The sequence below is a fragment of the Hypanus sabinus genome, chromosome 11 (assembly GCF_030144855.1).
Source record: "Hypanus sabinus isolate sHypSab1 chromosome 11, sHypSab1.hap1, whole genome shotgun sequence".
Taxonomy (NCBI): domain Eukaryota; kingdom Metazoa; phylum Chordata; class Chondrichthyes; order Myliobatiformes; family Dasyatidae; genus Hypanus; species Hypanus sabinus.
Window position 1 is genome coordinate 4,506,154 of NC_082716.1, and position 23,596 is coordinate 4,529,749.

At 43.1% G+C, this 23,596-nt stretch overlaps 1 protein-coding gene across 1 annotated transcript in view; it reads left to right on the forward strand.

Annotated features, from left to right (window-relative positions):
* LOC132401662 (collagen alpha-1(XXIV) chain) overlaps nucleotides 1-14,841 on the forward strand; it is a 511,504-nt gene extending 496,663 nt beyond the window's left edge. The window contains exons 57-60 of the mRNA XM_059983704.1: nucleotides 1,778-1,946; nucleotides 7,081-7,190; nucleotides 10,226-10,444; nucleotides 11,570-14,841. Coding sequence (XP_059839687.1) covers nucleotides 1,778-1,946; nucleotides 7,081-7,190; nucleotides 10,226-10,444; nucleotides 11,570-11,716 — 645 coding nt within the window. The 3' untranslated portion in view covers nucleotides 11,717-14,841. The remainder of the gene's footprint in view (nucleotides 1-1,777; nucleotides 1,947-7,080; nucleotides 7,191-10,225; nucleotides 10,445-11,569) is intronic.
* The last annotated feature ends 8,755 nt before the right edge of the window (nucleotides 14,842-23,596 follow it).

The window sequence follows — 23,596 nt, forward strand, 5'->3', positions numbered from 1 at the left end:
CTTTATTCTCCGTTCTTGGTTCTTCTCTTCCCGTTGATCTGGTCAAATTCAATAAACAGATATCTAACCCTACTGTCAAACACACATTACGAATTTGGTTTCAATTTCGTAAGTTCTTTACCTTGAGAAATTTTGTTCTTGATAGCCCTATCTTGTTTAACTTTTTTTTTTAAACCCTCTTTAATAGAGCAAGCCTTTAGCGTATGAAAAAGGAAAGGTATAATATGTTTTCGTGATCTTTTTTTTGAAGGTAGTTTGATGTCTTTTGACCAACTTTCTAACAAATTTAAGTTACCTAAATCTTATTTTTTTAGATATTTACAAATCAGAAACTTCTTATATAAAGTTTTACCATCCTTTCGCAATTCAACCCCGATAGATTTTTTAGATATGATTTTTACCTTGAATCTTTGTCAGAAGAGATTAGTGGCTCTTATTTATAATATGATTATGAAGAAACAACCAGAAATATCAGGTAGAATTAAACAAGACTGGGAAAAAGAGCTTCAATATACTATATCAACAGAAAAATGGGAAAAAATTATACAAATGGTTAATTCTTCTTCTATATGTGCTAAACATGTTTTAATACAATTTAAGGTGGTACATAGAGCCCACATGTCTAAAGATAAGCTTGCTCGATTCTACTCCCATATTAACCCTCAATGTGACAGATGTCATTCAGATGTGGCTTCATTGACCCACATGTTTTGGTCATGTCCCACCTTATATAACTATTGGAAGGACATATTTGCTATCATTTCCTCAGTTTGGAATATTGATTTACAACCCCATTTTATTACTGCAATTTTTGGTATACCAAATGATGATAGTAGTCGACTTTCCCCTTCAATTAGACGAATGATTGCTTTTACAACCCTAATGGCTAGAAGGTCTATATTACAAAATTGGAAAGAAGTAAACCCTCCTACCACATTTCAGTGGTTCTCTCAAACTACCTCTTGTCTGAGCTTAGAAAAAATTAGAAGTACTATTTTTGATCCATCAATTAAATTTGAAGAAACTTGGGGACCGTTTATTCGACATTTTCATATGAGTTAATTTGACCTCTTCCGGACCTTTTCTCTTTTTATCCTTGTTCTGGTATGGAGTTCCGGAGTTCTTGACACTATCATCTACATATAAACTTTTATTATTGCCCATGTTAGTCTAGGTTTATTTTTTTTCAATATATATTTTTTCTTGTATTTTTTATATATTTTTTTCTTTTCTCTCTTTTAGTGATTATCCTTTCTCATGTATAATCAATATAGGTTTGACTGATTATTATATGATGTTTTTTTACTGATATTTTAATAAGATATTGATATCTTATCACTAATTCAATTTCAAGCCTAATGTATTTATAATCTATTCAATATTATGTTATGCTATTTTTTATATATGAAAATCAATAAAAAGATTGAAAAAGAAAGAAAAGATTGTCAGAACATCATGGGCCGAGGGGCCTGGACTGATATTGTAATTACTATATGTGTTATCTGTGCCTTATTCTCTGTGTGACTGGTGGTAATGTGTTTTGCACCTTAGCCCCAGATGAACACTGTTTCATTTGGCTGTGGATCCACATCGTTTGATCCACAGCATCTGCAGGTGTATTTTTGTGTTTCATTTGGCTGTATTCATGGGTGTTTATGTACGTTTGAATGACAGTTGAACTTGAATTGGTTGGCTGAAGGACCAGCCACTGTACTGAATGACTCTCTAACAGGTTTTTGTCTGCCTCTTTTAACACTTCGATTCACATTTTCTGCAGAACTATCTGAATACTGAAACTGACTTCCTAGAGCATGGCATAGAGATATCCAAAACACTTCACGATCTCAACAGTCTGATGCACAGTCTCAAGAACCCCTTGGGAAGCAGGGAACACCCAGCTCGAATGTGCCGAGATTTGCTCCATTGCGACCATAAGTTACTCAATGGTAGGTACATCCTCCTCTTGCCAGATGCCTTTCCAGCCATCAGTAACCTATGCAGAATGTTGTCTGGTTGCCACCGTTATGGGAACAATGTGGTTGCATTTGACAGAGTGCGCAGGAGACTCATCAGGATGTTGTCTGAATGGCAAGTGTTTTAAACAGAGAGTGGTGAGTGCCTAGAATTCTCTGCCAGGGGTGATGCTGGAGGCAGATATGATGGTGGTGTTTTGGAGCCAAACTGGTGAATTGGTTTATAAAAGTCACATGAACTAAGATGTAATGAGAAGGTATAGTTCCAGCCCAAAACATGGACTGTTTATTCCCGTCTGAAGATCATGTATGACCTGCTAAGTTCCTCCAGCATTTTGTGTATGTTACTCTGGATTTCCAGCGTCTGCAGAATCCCTTGTTTATAGTGAAAAGCCCATGTTTTACATGCCATTCATACTGATTATTTCATCCATCAATGCATTGAAGTCATACGTTAGGAAAAGCTACAACAGAATGCAGAAAAAGTTGTTGCAGTCACAGAAAAAGTACAGTGTGGGTAGCCAGTAAGGTGCAAGGTCATAATGGGGTAGGTTGTGTCCCTCCAGCTGTCTGCAAATAGCCACAAATACATCAACTAAATCATTGACATGCAACATACAAAGAAGCACTCCCAACATCCACTCCTGCAGAATACCATCAGTCATCAGCAGCCAATCAGAAAAGCTTCCCTTTATTCCTACTGTTTGCCTCCTGTCAACCAGCCAATGTTCTATCCATGCTAGTATCTTTCCTGTAATACCATGGCTCCTAGTTTGGTAAGCAGCCTCATGCGTGGTACCTTGTCACAAGGCCTTCCGAAAATCCAAGTACACAGGTTCTCCTTTGTCTATCCTGCTTGTTATTTCTTCAAAGAATCCCAGTAGATTTGTCAGGCAAGATTTTCCTTTGAGGAAACCACGCTGGCTATGGCCTATTTAATCATGTTCCTCTTGAGATCTCATCCTTAACAATTGACTCCAATATTCTCCCCAACTACTAAAGTCAGGCTAACTGGCCTATAGTTCCCTTCTTGAAGGGTGGAGTGACACTTGCAATTTTCCATTTTGCCAGAAGCATGCCAGAATTCAGTGATTCTTTAAAGATCATTATTAGTGTCTTCATAATCTCATCAGCTACCTCCTTCAGAATTCTGGGGTGTAGTCCATCTGGTCCAAGGGACTTATCTACCTTCAGATCTTTCAGTTTCCCAAGCACCTTCTCCCTAGTAACAGCAATTGCCCCCAACACTCGTTTGAACTGCTGGCATACTACTAGTGTCTTCCACAGTGAAGTCATGCAAAATACTTATTCTGTTCATCTGCTTTTTCCTTGTCCTCCATTGCTACCTATCCAGCATTATTTTCCAGTGGTCCAGTATCTACACTTATTTCTCTTCTCCTTATCTATCTGAAAGAAACTATTGGTATCCTGTTTGATATTACTGGGTCGCTTACCTTCATATTTTATTTGTCTTCTGTTGGTTTTTAAAAGCTTCCCAATTTAAATTCCCACTAGTTTTTGCTCTATTATATGGCCTCTCTGTTGTTTTTATGTTGGCTTTGATTTCCTTGTTAGCCACGGTTGTGTCATCCTCTCTTTAGAATACTTCCTTGGGATGTATCTATCCTGTGTCTTCCAAATTGCTCCCAGAAACTCCAGCTATTGCTGCTCTGCCGTCTTCCCTTCAAGTGACCTCTTCCAATTAACTTTGGCCAGCTCCTCTCTCCTGCCTCTGTAATTCCCTTTATTCCAGTATAATACTGATACATTTCACTTTAGCTTCTCTCTCAAATTGCAGGGTGAATTCTATCAAATTATGATCAATGGTTCCTAACGGTTCCTTTACCTTAAGCTCCCTAATCTAATCTGGTTCATTATACAATCTTAAATAGCTGATTCCCTAGCAGGCTCAATCACAAGCTGTCCTAAAAAACATTTCATTGGCATTCTACAAATTCTCTCTGCTGGGATCCTGCACCACCTTGATTTTCCCAAACTACCTGCATATTGAAATACAATATCCGACCCCCCCCCCCCCCTATTTACCTTTTGACGTGCATTTTCTATCTCCCAATGTAAATTGTAGCTTAGATCCTTGCTACTGTTCAGATGTATATAACTCCCATCAGGGTCATCTTACCCTTGCAGTTTCTGAACTCTACCTACAAGGATTCTGCATCTTCTGATTGTATGTCACCTCTTTTTAAGGATTTGATTTCATTTTTTACCGAGTCACCCCACCTACTCTTCCTACCTGCCTGTCTTTTTGATTCAATGTGTTTCCTTGAATTTTGAGCTCCCAACTATAATCTTCTTTCAGCCATGATTCACCGATGCCCACATATCATACCTGTCAATTCCTAACTGCGCTAAAAGACCATTTTATTCCATATACTGCGGCATTCAAGTAAAACACATTCAGTTCTGTATTCATTATCCTTTTCAATTTTGTTCCCATGTTACACTGCATCTCATCCCACTGACTCCAACTTTGTCCTATCATCTGCCTGTCCTTCCTGACAGTCTCACTACACACTGCCTTTGCTTGTTACTGATCCATCCTCAGCCTAATCACTTTAGTTCCCATTCTCCTGCCAAATTAATTTAAACCCTCCCCAACTGTTCTAGCAAACCTGCCTGCAAGGATATTGATTCCCTCAGGTCCCTTTTGTACAGTTCATACCTTTCCCGGAAGAGATCCCAGTGATCCAGAAGTCTGAAGATTTGCCCCTGCACCAATTCCTTAGCCATGCATTCATCTGCCAAATCATTCTATTCTTACCCTCAGTGTCTCATGGCACGGGCAGTAATCCAGAGTTTACAATCTTGGAAGTCCTGCTTTTCAGCTTTCTACCATACTCCCCATCTCCAAGAAGACCATAACCTTGTCAGAGGGTTTGGCGGCTTGCATGCCTCAATGACCTAGGGAGCTATGTTGGCTGGAGTCAGGGTCTTGTGCTTTGACTCTTTGTAGGGTCACCCATTTCAAACATGTCAAAGGGTAGAGGCCAGGCTTGGTCCTCCAGGTTTGAGGGTTCAGCTCAAGGCTAATAACCCTGAATGGTCAAAAAATTGTTACAGAAACAGCAATGAAGAATCTTAAATCTGTGTGTGATGGTATTCCTGAGTATCCACCCGGGATTTACATGGCTGACAGTTGTGAAAACCGAGAGGAAGCTACCGGCATGATGAAGGAAGCCCTGAGCACTGCCAGGATCAAGATCAAAATAGCTTTTTGGATTGTATGAACCATGCAGGCAAAAATATTAAGCAGCTTCGTCTGTGGCACCTTATCAAAGGCCTTCTGAAAATTCAAGTACACAACATCCCCCAATTCTCCTTTGTCTATCCTGCTTGTTATTTCTTCAAAGAATTCCAACAGATTAACCACGCAAGATTTTCCCTTGAGGAAACCATGCTATGGCCTATTTTATCATGTGCCTCCAAGTACCATGAAACCAAATCCTTAACAATCGACTTCAACATCTTCCCAACCACTGAGATCAGACTAACTGGCCTATAATTTCCTTTCTTCTGCCTCTCTCCCTTCTTAAAGAGTGGAGTGACATTTACAATTTTTTTACTCTTCCAGAACCTAGTGAAAGATCCATTACTAATGCCTCCAGAATCTCTTCAGCCTCCTTTTTCAGAACTCTGGGGTGTACATCATCTGGTCCAGGTGACTTATCTACCTTCAGACCTTCCAGTTTCCGAAGAACCTTCTCCCTGGTAATGGCAATTTCACTCACTTCTGACCCCTGACACTCTCGAACTTCCAGCATACTGCTGGTGTCTTCCACAGAGAAGACCAATGCAAAATACTTACTCAGTTCATTTGTCGTTTCCTTGTCCCCCATTACTACCTCTCCAACATTGTTTTCCAGCGGTCTGATATCCACTCTCACTTCTCTTTTATACTTCACGTATCTGAAGAAACTTCTGGTATCCTCTTTAGTATTATTGGCTAACTGACTTCCATATTCCATCATTACCTTCTTAATATCTTTTACAGATACCTTCTGTTGGTTTTCAAAAACTTCCCAATCCTCTAACTTCCCACTTATTTTTACTATATTATATGCCCTTGCTTTGGCTTTTACATTGGCTATGACTTGTCTTGTTAGCCATGGTTGTGACGCCCTGCCTAAAGAATACCTCTTCCTCTTTGGGTTGTATGTATCCTATGCCTTCCAAATTGCTTCCAGAAATTCCAACCATTGCTGCTCTGCCGTCTGCCCTGCCTGTGTTCTTTTCCAATCAATTTTGGCCAGCTCCTCTGTCGTGCTTCTGTAATTCTCTTTACTTCACTGTTAATAGTCATACATCTGACTTTAGCTTCTCCTTTTCAAACTTCAGGTTGAATTCGATCACATTATGATCATTAGCCCCTAGGGTTCTTTTACCTTAAGCTCTCTAATCACATCTGCTTCATTGTACAACAAGAATAGTTGATCCCCTGGTGAGCTCAACCATGAGCTGCTCTAAAAAGTTATCTCATAGGCATTCTAGAAACTCCCCCTCTCGGGATACAGCACCAACCTGATTTTTCCAAAATCCCCCATGTCTGTTGTAACATTGCCTATTTGGCATGCATTTTCTGTCTCCCATTGTAATTTGTAGACCACATCCTTACTACTGTTTGAGGTCCTGCATGTAACTCGCATCAGGGTATTTTTACCCATGGAGTTCCTTAGCTCTATCAACTACAATTCAACACCTCCCGACCCTATGTCACCTCTTTCTAATGATTTGATTGTATTTCTTACCAACAGAGCAAAGCCACCCCTTCTGCTTTGGTGCTCATCCTTTCGATACAATGTGGATCTTTGGACATTATGCTCCCGGCTATAACCTCCGTTCAGCCATGATTCAGTGCTGCCCATAACAAAATTGGATAGGTATATGGCCAGGAAAGAAATGGAGGGTTATGGGGTTATGGGCTGAGTGCAGGTCGGTGGGATTAGGTGAGAGTAAGCGTTTGGCACGGACTTGAAGGGCCGAGATGGCCTGTTTCCGTGCTGTAATTGTTATATGGTTTATATGGTTATATCTTCAAAATCTCTCGCATTTGTGATTTGCTGACATAGATTCTTTTCAATCCCGGCAGACAAGTATTGGATCGATCCCAACCTGGGCTGCCCGTCAGATTCCATCGAAGTGTTCTGCAATTTCAGCGCAGGCGGACAAACCTGTTTACAGCCAGTCAGTAAATCGGAGGTAACAAAGAGACTTCAGGTTTGAGGGGAGGCTGCTGGGGACATTCTTCTCCCAGCGAACTTTCCAGTCTTCCGGAACCATTCCACAATCAAGTGATTTTTGAAAGATCATTACTAGTGCCTCCACAATCTCTTCAGCCACTTCTTTCAGAACCCTAGGGTATACACCATCTGGTCCAGGTGACTTATCTACCCCCAGACTTTTCAGTTTTCCAGGAACCTTCTCTCTGGTTATGGTAACTTCAGCCACTTCATGACCCCTGACTCCTGGAACTTCCACCAATCTGCTAGTGCCTTCCACTGTGAGACTGAGGCAAAATACTTATTGAGTTCATCCACCATTTCCTTGCCCCCCCCCCCATTACTACCTCTCCAGCATCATTTTCCAGCAGTCCAATATCCACTCAAGCTCTCTTTTACATTTTATGTAACTGAAGAAACTTTCTTTAATATTGTCAGCTAGCTTACTTTCATATTCCACTGTTGTGTCATCTTTCCTTTAGAATACCTCTTCCTCTTTGGGAAAGTGCAGTGCAGGTAGACAATAAGGTACAAGATCACAACAGGGTAAACTGTGAGATCCAAACTCCATTTTATCATGCTAGGGGACCAATCAACAAGTTTGTAATTGCAGGATAGAAGCTGTGCTTGAACCTGGTAGTATACGCTTTCAGGGCCATAATGAGACAGATTGTGAGGTCAATTCTGTGTTGTTCTGTTATACTGGTGTCAGAATGTGTGGTGACACTTGTGGGCTGCCCCCAGCACATCTTTGGGTGTGTTGATTGTTAATGCAAACCACGCTTTTCACTGTATGTTTCAATATACATGTGATGAGTGTGGTTTTCTTTGTGTGACATACTGCTGTTTTATATGTGCTATATGTGCCTTGCACTATCTCTCCATGGCTTCTCCCACAAAGCCAATGTCTAATCCAATTTTTCTACCTCATCCTGAATGCCAAGAGGCTGAACCTTCTTGACGGAACTCCCATGCTGGTCCTTGTCAAATGCCTTGTAGTCCATGTGGACGATATACACTGCCTTGCCTTAATCAACTTCCTGCTAACTTCCTCGAAAAACTCTAGAAGATTAATTAGACATGACCTACCACGCAGTGAAGCCACGCTGAGTCTCCTTGGTCAGTCCATGCCTATCCAAATACTTATATATCTAGTCCCTTAGAATACCTTCTAATAACTTTCCCACAACTGAGGTCAGACTCACCCGCCTATAATTTATGTTTAAATCCTTTTTTAAATAGCGTAACAACATTGGCTAATCTCCATTCTTCTTGTACCTCTCCTGTTGTTAAGGGTGATTTAAATATCTCTGTTAGGGCCCTGGCAATCTCTGCACTTGCCTCCTGTAGGTCCAAGGGAACATCTTTGTCAGACCCTGGGGATTTATCCACGCTGACTTGCCTCAGGATAGCAAACACCTCCTCCTCTGTAAACTGCACAGGGTCTATAAAATTGATTCTGCTTTGTCTCACTTCTATAGACTCTGTGTCCATCTCCTGAGTAAATATGCAAAGAATATATTTAAGATCTCCCGCGTCTGTTTGGCTCCACACATGGATTACCATTCTGGTCTTCTAGAGGACCAGTTTTGCTCCTTGCAATCATTTTGATCCTAACGTATTGGTAGAATCCCTTGTTCCTACCTGCCTATACCTGCTATGCACCTCCTTTTCTTCTCTTAACCAGAACCTCAATATCTCCTGAAAACCAAGGTTCCCTACGCTTATTACCTTTATTTACTTTACTTTGCTTATTATCTTTACTGATACTTTACTTATTATCTTACAGGCACATACAAGCTTTGTACTCTCAAAGGTTCATTTTTGAAGGCCTCCCACTTACCAAGTACACAATGCCAGAAAACAGCCTGTCCCAATCCACACTTGCCAGATCAATTCTGATACCATCAAAACCGGCCTTTCTCCAATTTAGAATCTTAACTCACAGACTAGACCTATCTTTTTGCATGTTTACTTTGAAGTGAATAGCATTGTGATCACTGGATGCAAAGTTTCCCCTACACAAACTTTTGTCACCTGCCCTGTCTCATTCCCAAATAGCAGATCCGGTATTGCATGCTCTGTCAATGGGACTTCTACATTCTGATGAAGGAAACCTTCCTCAACACGTTTGACAAACTCTGTCCCATCTAGTCCTTTTACAGTGCGGGATTCCTAGTCAAATTGAGGAAAGTTAAAATCACCTACTATCACAACCTTATGTTTCTTGCAACAGTCTGTGATCTCTCTCCAAATTTGTTTCACTAAATCCCTTGGGCTGCTGGGTGGTCTGTAATACAGCCCCATTAGGGTGGTGGTATGTGCAGGAGAGGGGAGAAGTCAGAATGGTTTTTGATTATGCTGGCTGCTTTGCTGAGGCAGACAGAGTCCCTGGAGAGGAGGCTGGCTTCTGTGACGTGCTGAGCTCTACCACAACTCTCTGCAGTTTCTTGTGGTCACGAGTTTCATATCCAGCCACGATGGGAGAGGGGAGAAAAGAGAGAATGTCTGGGGCGGGTGGAGAAAATATCCGGAGTGGGTGGGCTCTGGCTTTATGAATATAATCTCCATTATATTAGCCCTCACCGTCAATCGACCCATCTGCTCTCAGGAAAATTTCTGGTGAGCCATTCTCAACCAGCACTTCTGTTAAGAAGTACTGCAGCATCCCTATTCTTCTGGGGTGCCATAGTAGTGTAGCGGTTATGGCAACACTATTACAGCTCAAGGCATCAGAGTTCGGAGTTCAATTCCAGGTCCTCTGTAAGCAAGTTTGTATGTTCCTACCTGTGCGCATGTCGGTTTCCAGTTTCCTCCCACAGTGCAAAGGTGGACCAGTTCATAGGTTAATTGATCATTGTAAATTGTCCTGTGATTAGACTAGTGTTAAATAGGTGGTTACTGAGCCAGAAAGGTCTATTCCGTCCCATATCTCTAAATAAGCTAATTAATTGATTAATTAAACCAGCTTTGAATTTCATTCACTGTACTCTGGCATTTCATGGTGTTTTGCAGTTGGATTTTGGGGTTGGGATGGTGCAAATGAATTTTCTGCACTTGCTGAGCTCAGAAGCTGTACAGACCATCACGATCCATTGCCTCAACCACCCGGTCTGGAAGAACATCTCCAGCAAGGATCCCTACGCCAGTTCCATGCAGTTCAGGGGATGGAACGGACAGATGTTTAAAGCAGGGGCACCGTTTCAGCCCAAGGTTACAAGGGACGGATGTAAGGTAAATTCCAAAATTTCTGTAATTAACAACCAGCTCAGGCAACATGATTGAGTTCTCTAAATAATAGAACACTACAGCACAGGAACAAGTCCTTCAGCCCACACACACACTCACTCATGCATACAAACCCACACACCTGCACTCACATGCACATATATAATCACACTTTGCAATTCCATCCCCAAGGTTGGAGCCGTTAACAAAGCTGATTGAAGCAACATTTGCCATAATAACACATAGAACATTACAGCTCAGTATAGACCCTTCGGCCCTTTAGCCTACTCCAAGATCAATCCAACCCTTCCCTCCCACATAGCCTCCATTGTTCTACCATCCATTTGCCTATCTAAGAGTCTATTAAATGCCCCTAATGTATCTACCTTTACCACCACCACTGGCAGGGTGTTTCGCAAAACCATCCCTCTCTGTGTAAAAATCCTGCCTCTGATATCTCCCCTATATTTTTCTCTAATCACCTTAAAATTATGCCCCCTTGTATTAGCCACTTCCACCCTGGGAAGAAGCTGCTGGCTGTCCACTACCTATTGTCCACAGGATGTATCTAATGATGTGGTCAGTGGGAGTATGTTCATGATATTCTGCCACTGTAGCCCATCTGCTTCAAGCTTCATGATGTGTTCAGAATGCTGTGCTGCACATCATTGTTGTAACACATGGTTATTTAAGCCTTACGGTCAGCTTGAACCAGTCTGACTATTCTCCTCTGACCTCTCTCGTTAACAAGGCACTTTCACCTCACAGAACAGCCGCACACTGAATTTTTTTTTTGTTTTTTGCACCATTCTCTATAAACTCTAGAGACTGTTGTGTGTGAAAACCCCAGGAGATCAGCAGTTTCTGAGATACTCAAACCACCCCATCTGACACCAACTATCATTCCACGGTCAAAGTCACTTAGATCACATTTCTTCCCCATTCTGATGTTTGGTCTGAACAACAAATGAACCTTTTGACCATGTCTGCATGCTTTTATACATTAAGTTGCTGCCACATGATTGGCTGATTAGATAGTTGCATTAATGAACAGTGTACCTATAGTGGCCTCTGAGTGCATGTAGGAGCAAGGGACTGGGCAATAAAGTGATTGTTTTTCTTTGACGGCAGATTCAGGATGGAAAATGGCAGCGGACACAGTTTGTATTCCACAGTCAAGCTGTGAGCCAGCTCCCCATCGTTGAAATTCAGCATCTCCCTGTCCTGAAGATGAAAAAGCAGTACCGTGTAGAAATTGGCCCTGTCTGCTTTCTGTAAGAGGCCAATAGCTGAGGGCCCTCACAAAGAACTCTGCAAGAAAATTAGCAAAAAGTTTTGAAGGAATTACCTCTGATGACTGTGAAAAATGCCAGAACACTTTCCTTCTTTAAGAAAAGTCACGGTCCTTTTACTAAAATCTCAGGAATACTGCATCGATGGCCCAGGAAGCCCGTCGTTGCTAGCAACTTTAAATGCAAGCCAGGAAACAGTGTGTTTGTGCTCCTTGCCAATTCTTCCCCCAGACTAAAGGCAGTGGGGACTCCTAGGAATACCTGGATCGTGATGTTGCATCTGTATGCTCACTGCAAACAAACAGAAGGGCGTTGGTCCATAAATGCTCACAACAATGGTTTCACAATGACAACTGTGACCACCACTGGTGGGTGGGGGGGTGGGAGCCATCCTAGAACCTCTTCTCTTCACATAACACTTCTGCAAGAGCCCACCACCTCCAGAGCGCTGCCACTTCTGTGAGTCACAGACTGAAATGGCACAGGTCGCTGAGTTTCTGTTTGCCTTACGTTGAGTGCGTCTCACCCCCTGCCCCTTTCCCATTGACTTTTGGCAGGAACCAGGGTGCAGGAACACCATGTAGATTCATTACTTCTTGAACAGTCCAACCCAAGCAGTTTCCGTCTGGTATTCCGATGGGTGACTGTCCTGGAATGTCTCCTGCCCACCACCTGGGGGAATGCTGTAGCATCCATTTCCTAATCAACCAATGGGCAAGTGTCCCTCACTAGGATCTTTCTCTCAGTTGGTGATCAGTGTACATCCCAGGGCACAGCCCATCGATCTGGGTGTCCTGCATTACATGACTGTTTGGTGTGAAGATGGAAAAGCCAGAGGGTAAAATTCATCGCTGCAGGCAGCAGTGGAGACCAAGTCATTGGTTACATCTAGAATAGAGATTGCTTGGTTCTTGGAACATTGAATGGTGCAGATCAGTGGGAAATGTGGCAGCAAGCATTTCCTAACCACATGAAAGGGAACCACTTGGCTCATCAAGTCTGTCCAATCCCATCCCTCCCACTAATACTTTCTGTAAAATATTCTCATCAATTCCATTATCCATCTCTGATCTTCAATGGTCCATTAACCTATCATATGCACAGGAAGAGCCCAGAACATTCAAAGTTCAAAGTATATGTGTTATCAAAATATGTACATGTACAGAACAGTACAGCGCAGGAACAGGCCCTTCAGCCCACAATGCTGTGCTGAAGCAATTAAATTAGTAATTAAATGGCCAGCTAAACTATTCTCTTCTGCCTACACAATGTTCATATCCCTCCATTTTCTTCACACTCAGTAAGGAGGTTAAGGGTGAAAGGGAATTGGCAGGGAAATGGAGCTGCGTCTGTGTGGCAGAGCAGACTCGATGGGCTGAATGGCTTAATTCTGTTCCTATATATTTGATGGGATCCATTGGTGTCAAAAGGCAAGAGAACAACATATGAACTGCATTTCAGATCTCAAAGTCTCCTGTGGAGGACGTACTGGTCTTCACCCCTTATTGGATTCTCCATTCCACCAAGCTCAGAATCAGAATCAGGTTTATTGTCACTGACACAAAATTTGCTGCTTTGCGGCAGTGGCACAGAGTAATAAATAAAAATCAATATGAATTACAATACTAATGTAAGAATAAACAGTGCAAAAGAGCAAAATAGTGAGGTAGTGTTCATCAGTTCATGAGAGGAAGAAGCAGTTTCTGAAACGTTGAGTGTGGATCTTCAGGCTCCTGTACCTCCTCCTTGAAACTAACAATGAGAAGAGGGCATGCCCTGGGTGATGGGGGTCCTTAAAAATGCATGCCAACTTCTTGAGACATTGTTGTTTGAGGCCAGCCTTGATTGTGGGGAGGGTTGTGCCTGTGATGGAATTGGCTGAGATTTCAATCCTCTGCTTACAAACTCCATACCAGACGTTGATACAACCAGTCATCCGTAGAAATTTGCTAGAGTCTTGGGTGGCATCCAAATGTCCTCAAACTGTTAATAGCCAATTAGATGCCTTCTCCTTGATTTCATCAATATGGTGGGCCACAGATAGATCGTCAGAGAGGTTGACCCCAAGGACTTGAAGCTGCTCACCCTTTCCACCACTGATCCTCATTCTACTCAGCTCCTGCTCCTCCTTGCCCCAGCCAGCGAGAACATCATTAGACAGGTGGACAGCAGGCACCAGGAACTCCTGGGTTGAAGACAACTGGGGGCGCACTAGGGCCACTCTCTTCCAACTGTTACACTGAGCCTCCACTAGCAGGGGCCCCACTCGTTGGGCAAGTGAACTGCGGCTGAAATTCGGCATCAAGACCTAGGTGGTGATCGCACAGTGAAAATCCCAAAGTGTTCCCCTTTCCCCCCACTCAAACCTCCCCAGCCACATAGGTGATTGTGTGGAGCAGAAGGAATTAGACAGGTTCATTCCTGTCTCACTGCTTCTGGAAGCCCGACGTGCATGGATCCCAAGCCTGGCTACAAAAGGAGGAGGGTTGGGCGTGGTGTTGGAAACCCCTTAACATAAAAGCCCAGAGCTACAGAATTCCAAAGGCCTCATCCCCGGGAGAGGAAGGATCTTCACTTCAAAGGTGGTCTGTACCTGGGAATGAATTGAAAGACTGACCTAGGACAGAGGACTCTGGCAAGCTGCTCTCGGTGGCCAATGCCCCAGTGGGGGTGATAGGCTTAAGAAGAAGAAACGTGCTTTTGTTAATAAGGTGCTAATCATTTCACGACGACTTTGATATTGTTTTTATTTTGAAATATATGTACTGGCTACATTCAGTAATGTCTGTGTTAAATATAGTTATTTGGTTATTAAGGCTCATGGAGTCAGGGGCTTACAGCACAGGAAGAGGCCTTTCGGGCCACAATGTCCATAATGACCCTTTTTATATCATCTACACTAATCCCGTTTGTCTGCATTACATCCATTTTCCTTCCATTGCAAACATTATTTATATAAATGTGTAATTATGGTGGGCAGATTGGTACAATACACATAGTGACTGTAGAGAGACTGCGATGCTTGGCTAATGGAAGGAATCAAATCAAACCGATTGCTTGCTATTGGTTGCAGCTTATTATTATGTATTAAATATTGATGATCAACACCCACGAATGTTACTGTGCATGTTTTGTACAGCTGGTGGTGGGGCTGGAACCAGGCAGTCCACAAACAATTTATCAGTCAACACGCTCAAGATGATTGCGTGGGTACCACAGTAGCATAGTGGTTAGCACAACGCTATTACAGTTCAGGATGCTGGAGTTCAGAGTTCAATCCTAGCGCCCTCTGGAAGGAGTTTATGCATCATCCCTGTGGAATGTGTGGGTTTTCCTCGGATGCTCCAGTTTCCTCCCATGGCCCAAAGACCTACCAGGTAGATGAATTGGTCATTGTAAATTGTCCTGTGATTAGGTTACGGTTAAATTGGGAGTTGCTGGCTGGCATAGCTCGAAGGGCCTGTCCCACGCGGTATTGCTAAGTAAATAATAAAAAATATATAAAATGCTGGAGGAAATCAGCAATTATGGAGAGGAATAAAAAGTCAACGTTTCTGCCCGAGACCCTTCGTCAGGACTGGATGAAGAACTTAGTTGCAGCAGCATCACAGGCACAGAGAATCACGCATTACATAAATTGTACACAGTTCTTAAAGTAATATAATCAGACTTTTTTTAAATATTCATTTGAATAGAGTGATCAAAGTGCTCATAGTGTTACTATGCTGAGGTAATGAATAGAGTTTTGCCAGCTGGTCCAAGAACTGAAGAGTTGAAGAAGCTGTTATTGAACCTGATGTCCCATCTTGAACCTGGTCTCTGTCCTGCTGAAGGGTCTTGGCCTGAAACACCGACTATATATTCCTTTCTGTAGGTGCTGCCTGACCTGTTGTGTTTATTTACAAATGTTTGTATGTATTTAGAGAACAGGCCCTCCTAGTCCAATGAGTCCTCTCTGCGCAATTGCACCCATTAACCTGTTAATCCATATGTCTTTGGAATGCGGGTGGAAACCCACAGGGTCACTGGGAGAACATACAAACTCCTTACAGACAATGGTGGGATTTGAACCCCAGTCACTGTCTACGTAAAACATTACACTAACCACTACAGTAGTTTGGTAAAACACCCAGCAGTTTGGGTGTTTTATTCTGGACTTCTAGTGTCTGCAGAGTCTTTTGAGTTTTCAATGTCTGTATTTAAAAGAAATTTGTTTAGACTCATGAGTGTCATCACAGCACCATGGAGACCCATTTACTGAGCTCTGCACTGGAAGTTGTGTAGAGCAGAAACCAGGAAATGAGAGCTCAAGATTGTTCAGTCATTTCCAGTACACAAGAGCTAAGGAGAACAAAATAGTTGTTAACTCCAGGTCTACTGTACAACAAAAAAATTCACAATAAGATAAAAGAAGGGAAGGCTAGTGCCAGTGATGCATTGGTTTTTTGACAACCCGCTTCCTTCTGCACTCTGCAGTGCTGTTTCTGTACCAGCTTGTTTGGATCTCACGGAATCCTAGCAAATATTGAAAGACCAAGATAGAGTCTGGCGGGGATGACAGCAGAGATGAGATGGCTGAAGTTCCTGGGAATAGGTCACAAAGCGTAGGATAGATATGTCCCACAGAAGAAGTTCTCATGTGGCAGGCATAGCCAACTGTGGCTGACAAAGGAAGTTAAGGACTACATAAAAGCCAAGGAAAGGGCACTTACAGACAGCAAAAGTGAGTGGAAAGTTGGATGAGTGGGAAGCTTTTAAAATCCAACAAAAGGCAACTAAAAAAGCTAAAAGGGAAAAGATGAAATATGAGGGCAGATTAACCATTAATATAAAGCAAGATACCAAAAAGTTTTTTTCAGATACAGTATATAAAGAGTAAAAAGGAGGTGAGAGTTGATATTGGACCACTGGAAAATGACACTGGTCAGTAGTAATGGGGGACAAAAAAATGGCAGATGAATTTAATGGTTACTTGTCATGTGTCTTCACTGTGGAAGACACTAGCAGTGTGCCAGAGGTCCATGACTATCAGGGAGCCGGGGTGAGGAAAAAGTGTTCAGTAAACTGAAAGGTCCTAAGATGGGTAAGTCACCTGGACCAGATGGACAACATCCCTGATTTCTTAGAGAGTTTGTTGAAGAAATAACGGATGCATTATTCGTGATCTTTCAAGAATTACTTGATCCTGGCATGGTTTCAGAGGACTGGAAAATTGCAAATGTCACCCCACTCTTTAAGAAGGGAGGAGGCAAAAGAACAGAAATGATAGTCCAGTTAGCCTGACCTCAGTGGTTGGGAAAGTGTTGGAGTCTATTATTCAGGATGAGGTTTCAGCATACTTGGAGACTAATGATAAAATAAGTCAAAGTCAGCATGGTTTGTGTAAAGGGAAATCTTGTCTGACAAATCTGTTAGAGTTCTTTGAGGAGGTAACAAGCAGAGTGAGACAAAGGAAAGGCAGTGGATGTCATTTACTTGGATTTTCAGAAGATGCTTGAAAAGGCTGCTTAACAGGATACAATACTATGGCATTACAGGAAAGATACTGGCATAGAGAGAGGAATGGCTTACAGGCAGGGGGCAGCGAGTGGGAATAAAGGGGGCCTTTTCCAGTTGGCTAGTGGTGTTCCTCAGGGGTCAGTATTGGGACCACTATTTTTCACATTGTTTGTCAGTGATTTAGATTAATGGAATTCATGGCTTTGTGGCAAAGTTTGCGAAGATACAAAAATAGGTGGAGGGGTAGGTAGTGCTGAGGAAGCAATGGGATTGCAGCAGGACTGAGACAAATTGGAAGAATGGGAAAAATGTGGCAGATAGAATACAGTGTTGGGAAATGTATGACAGTGCATTTTGGTAAAAGGAACAGTGTGGACTACTATCTAAATGGAGAAAAGGTTCAAATATCAGAGGTACAGAGGGACTTAGGATTCCTCGTGCAAGACCCCCAGAAGATTAATTTACAGGGTGAGTCTGTGGTAAGAAAAGGCAAGAGCAATGTTGCCATTTATTTCAAGGGGAATAGAACATAAAAGCAAGGAGATAATGCTGAGCCTTTATAAGACACTAGTCAGGCCACACTGGAGTATTATCAACAGTTTCAGACCCCAGATCTCAGAAAGGGTGTGTTGTCATTGGAGAGAGTCCAGAGGTGGTTCACAAGGATGATTCCAGGAATGAAGGGGTTAACACATGAGGCACATTTGGCAATTTTGGGCCTGTACTCACTGAAATTTAGAAGAACGTGCGGGGATCTCATTGAAACCTACCGAATGTTGAAAGGACTAGATAGGGTTGATGTGGAGAGGATGTTTCCTATGGTGGGAGTATCCGGAACTAGAGGCACATCCTCAGAATTGAGGAGTGACTCTTTAGAACAGTGGTAAGAAGGGATTTCTTTTTAGCCAGGGAGTAATGAATCTGTGGAATGCTCTGCCACAGACTGCAGTGGAAGCCAAGTCCATGGGTATATTTAAGGCAGAAGTTGAACATTTCCTGATCGGTCAGGGCATCAAAGGATATGGTGTATGGGATTGAGTGGGAATCGGGATCAGCCATGATGGAATGACAGAGCAGGCTGAATGGCCTAATTTTGCTCCGATGTCATATGGCCTTATGGAGTGATCATGGAGACAATGTTTCCCATAGTGGAGGAGTCTAGGACCAAAGGGTACAGCCTCAAAATTGAAGTATTTTGCTTTAGAAGAGAAATGAGGAATTTTTAAGCCAGGGGGTTGTGAATCTGTGCAATTCATTGCTGCAGATGGCTAATTAGGCCCAGTTGTTAGGTTTATTTAAACTGGAGGTTGATAGATTCCTGATGAGTCAGGGTTACGTGAAAGGAGAATGGGGTTGAGAGGAATAACAAATCAGCCCTGTGGCATAGCAGGGCTGCATAATAAATGCAGCATAAAAACAATAATAATAAAATGTAATAAATATAAATACATAAGATAGCATATATACTGTACATCAATTGATTGTATGTCCATAAAGTGATGGCAGGCACAGGAGTGTCTGTACATAAGGCGACTGACAGGAAATGATGAAGTAGTGGTGGTTGGGGGTTTGGCAGGTTGGGTCAGTGGTGGAGGTGTTGATCAGCCTTGTGCTTGGGGAAAGTCACTGTTTTTGAGTCTGGTGGTCCTGGTGTGGATGCTCTGTCGCCTCCTCCCTGCCAAACAGACCATGAGCAGGGTGGGTAGGGTCCTTCATGGTGTTACCGGACTTTTTCCAGCACCTTTCTGTATAAATGGCCTTGATGACTGCCTTCATTTAGAACTTTTGTTCATATTTCAGATTATTTTGAGACATACATGGAAATGTATCGTTTGTGTTAACAACCAACAAAATCTAAGTATGTGCTGGGGGCAGATGGCAAGTGTCATCACACATTCTGGTGTCAAGATGTCCTGCCTACAATGTTCAGCAACCATCTCCCAATCACTTCTTAACTAACAATATTCTCACAAACATAACACAAAGTCAAGTACTAATGAGATGGTGTTTGGAATAAGTTTATCTTTATATGTCACATGTAACTCAAAACATTGAAGTGAAATGCATCGCATTATGTCAAATTAAATCAGTTAAGATTATACTGGGCAGCCCACAGGCTTCACTACACTTCCAGTGCCAACACAGTGTTACGTACCCCGTAACTGGGTTAACAGACCAGCAGAAATGGAATGATGTGTTGAAGTCTGGTGGTACTGAAACTTAAGGTGTTTATTAGTAAACTAAACAATACAGTATCAAAAATGCAAATATACATATAAAACAGGTTAGCAATAATAAAAACAGAAGATTAGGAATAATAATCAACAGTAGAAAACAAGCTCTATCAAAGTCTAGGGGTAAATGGATTGTCGTAAGAGAATATAGAGTTCAGTTCAGTTCGTGCTGAGGTAGTTGTTGTGGCATTGCATGTTGGACAGAGAGAATGAACAGCTGCAGCAGGAAAACCTACCATCATCTTCTTGTTCCGTTGTATCGTTGGAGTCACCGATTATGACCTCGCTCTCATTAGCAGCATAGTTCCCGGGGGGGGGGGGGGTAGCTCTGGACCCCATTTCCATCTGGTTTGTACAGCATACATAACAATAGCATGACCACGACGTAGTAACCCTAACCTGTATGTCGTTGGAATGTGGATGGAAACCGGAGCACCCAGAGGAAGCCCATGCTATCATGGGGAAAATATACAAGGGTTTTACAGAGAGTAGCAGGACTTGAACGCCAAAGGGTGATTGCTGGTGCTGTAGCATATCACACCAAATGCTCACACCATCGAGTCAGTGCTGACACAGCCCAACAAATCTGTGCCAACCATTGCACTAATCCCTCCAAGCCTACACTTCGTTCTCTGCACTTTCTCATTAACTGTCCCCAAGGTTCTACACCTCAGCCACATCATCAGGAATGGATGAAGAGTGTTGGCCTGAAACATCAACTGCATCTGCAGAACCGCTTGTGTTTAATGTTTCATTGTGTCAACAATGGACCAATTTCAACTCCAACCCAGATGAACTTCAGAACTGCAGAGACAAGATTTGGTCCTAGAAGTCATCCTTGATCCGTAGGGAATTACTGAAAGTGTGTTGCGAAATATTGGGCTGATATTCAGAAGATGGGATCCCAGGGCCAAGGGTCAGAATCAAAGTCACGTTTATTGTCAGTAGGGTGGTGCTCAGACACAGTGGCTTCTAAGGTGTCGTTAGCCTGTAGTGATTAGGGTTGTGCTGGTTGCTTCAAGAACCAAAAGGTTGAAGGGAATAGCTGTTGTTGAACCTGGTGTTGTGGGACTTCAGACTTCTGTACCTCCTGCCTGATGGGAGCTGTGAGAATTTGGCACAGCCCAGATGGTGGGCATCGTTGATGGTGGACGTTGCCTTCTTAAGGCAGTACCTCCTGTCGATACGACTGATGAGGAGGAGGGATGTGCCCTTGATGTATCGAGCAATGTCCACTACTCTCTGTAGTTTCTTGTGTTCCTGTACATTTGAATTGCCATACCAGAGTGTGATGCAACCAGTCAGAACCCTGGCAATAGTACATCTCAAGTCATAGAGCACTACAGCACAGAAACCTGCCCTTTGGTCCAAATAGTCTCTGCTGTACTCTTATACTACCTAATCCCATCAACTCACACCTAGACCATAGTCCTCCATTCCCCTTCCATCCATCCACTTATCCAAACACTTCTACATCTGCAGACGTTGGTTAGAGTTTGGTGACAACTTAACTGTAACCTTCTAAGAAAGTAAAGATGCTGGTGCGCCTTCCTTGTGATTGTAGGCAAGTAGGCTTCAGGACAGGTCACCCAACGTGTGATCACATGGATTTGGAGAGAATGTTTCCGATAGTGAGGGAGTCTAGGACCAGATGGCACAGCAGCAGAAAGCAAGGATGACCCCTTAGAATAGAGATGAGGAGGAATTTCTTTTCCCAGCCGGTAGTGAATCTGTGGAATTAATTGCCACAGATGTCTGTGGAGGCCAAGTTATTGGGCATATTTATAGCAGAGGCTGATAGGTTCATCATTAGTCAGGGTGTCAAAGGTTACAGGGAAAAGGCAGAAGAATGGGGTTGAGAGGGATAATAATCAGCCATGATGGAATGGTGGAGCAGACTCGATGGGCCAAATGGCCTAATTCTGTTCTTGTGTCTATTGTCTTATGAACAAATTGACCTTAAAGAAAGTAAAGACACTGGTGTGCTTTTCTCGTGATTGTATCATGTCCCAGGAATTTAAAGCTGCTGTCTCCCTCCACTGCCAATCCCCGAAAGCACATTCACCCACCTCACCACCTGTAGTGGTGTAGTGGACAGTGGGGAAGGCTACCAGGGCTTGCAGGGGGATCTCCATCAGCTGGAAAAATGGGCTGAAAATGGCAGATTGAATTGAATGCAGACAAGTGTGAGGTTTTGCACTTTGGTAGGAACAACCAGGGTAGGTCTTACACAGTGAGCAGTAGGGCACTGAGGAGTGTGGGAGAACAAAGGGATCTGGGAATACAAGTCCATAATTCACAGAAAGTGGCATCACAGGTAGACAGGGTCGTAAAGAAAGCTTTTGGCACATTGGTCTTCATAAATCAATGTATTGAATACAGAAGATGGGATAGAACATAGAATTGTACAGCACATTACAGGCCCTTCGGCCCACAATGTTGTGCCGACCCTCAAACCCTGTCTCCCATCTAACACCCCCACCTTAAATTCCTCCATGTTCCTGTCTAGTAGTCTCTTAAACTTCACTAGTGTATCTGCCTCTACCAGTGACTCAGGCAGTACATTCCACTCACCAACCACTCTCTGAGTGAAAACCTTCCTCTAATATCCCCCTTGAACTTCCCTTCCCTTTCCTTAAAGCCATGTCCTCTTGTACTGAGCACTCGTGCCCTGGGGAAGAGACGATGGCTGTCCACTCTGTCTATTCCTCTTAATATCTTGTAAACCTCTATCATGTCTCCTCTCATCCTCCTCCTCTCCAAAGAGTAAAGCCCTAGCTCCCTTAATCTCTGATCATAATCCATACTCTCTAAACCAGGCAGCATCCTGGTAAATCTCCTCTGTACCCTTTCCAATGCTTCCACATCCTTCCTATAGTGAGGCGACCAGAACTGGACACAGTACTCCATGTGGCCTAACTAGAGGTTTATAGAGCTGCATCATTACATCGCGTCTCTTAAACGCTATCCCTCGACTTATGAAAGCTAACACCCCATAACCTTTCTTAACTACCCTATCTACCTGTGAGGCAACTTTCAGGGATCTGTGGACATGTACCCCCAGATCCCTCTGCTCCTCCACACTACCAAGTATCCTGCCATTTACTTTGTACTCTGCCTTGGAGTTTGTCCTTCCAAAGTGTACCATCTCACACTTCTCTGGGTTGAACTCCATCTGCCACTTCTCAGCCCACTTCTGCATCCTATCAATGTCCCTCTGCAATCTTCGACAATCCTCTACACTATTCACAACACCACCAACCTTTGTGCCTTCTGCAACTTGCCAACCCACCCTCCTACCCCGCCACATCCAGGTCGTTAATAAAAATCACAAAAAGCAGAGGTCCCAGAACAGATCCTTGTGGGACACCACTAGTCACAACCCTCCAATCTGAATGTACTCCCTCCACCACAACCCTCTGCCTTCTGCAGGCAAGCCAATTCTGAATCCACCTGGCCAAACTTCCCTGGATCCCATGCCTTCTGACGTTCTGAATAAGCCTACTGTGTGGAAACTTGTCAAATGCCTTACTAAAATCCATGTAGATCACATCCACTGCACTACCTTCATCTATATGCCTGGTCACCTCCTCAAAGAACTCTATCAGGCTTGTTAGGCACGATCTTCCCTTCACAAAGCCATGCTGACTGTCCCTGATCAAACCATGATTCTCTAAATGCCCATAGATCCTGTCTCTAAGAATCTTTTCCAACAGCTTTCCCACCACAGACGTAAGGCTCACTGGTCTATAATTAGCTGGACTATCCCTATTACCTTTTTTGAACAAGGGGACAACATTTGCCTCCCTCCAATCCTCCGGTACCATTCCCATGGACAACAAAGACATGAAGATCTTCGCCAGAGGTTCAGCAATCTCTTCCCTTGCCTCGTGGAGCAGCCTGGGGAATATTCCGTCAGGCCCCGGGGACTGATCCATCCTAATGTATATTAACATCTCCAACATCTCCTCTCCCTTAATATCAACATGCTCCAGAACACCAACCTCACTCATATTGTCCTCACCATCATCAAGTTCCCTCTCAGTGGTGAATACCGAAGAGAAGTATTCATTGAGGACCTCGCTCACTTCCACAGCCTCCAGGCACATCTTCCCACTTTTATCTCTAATCAG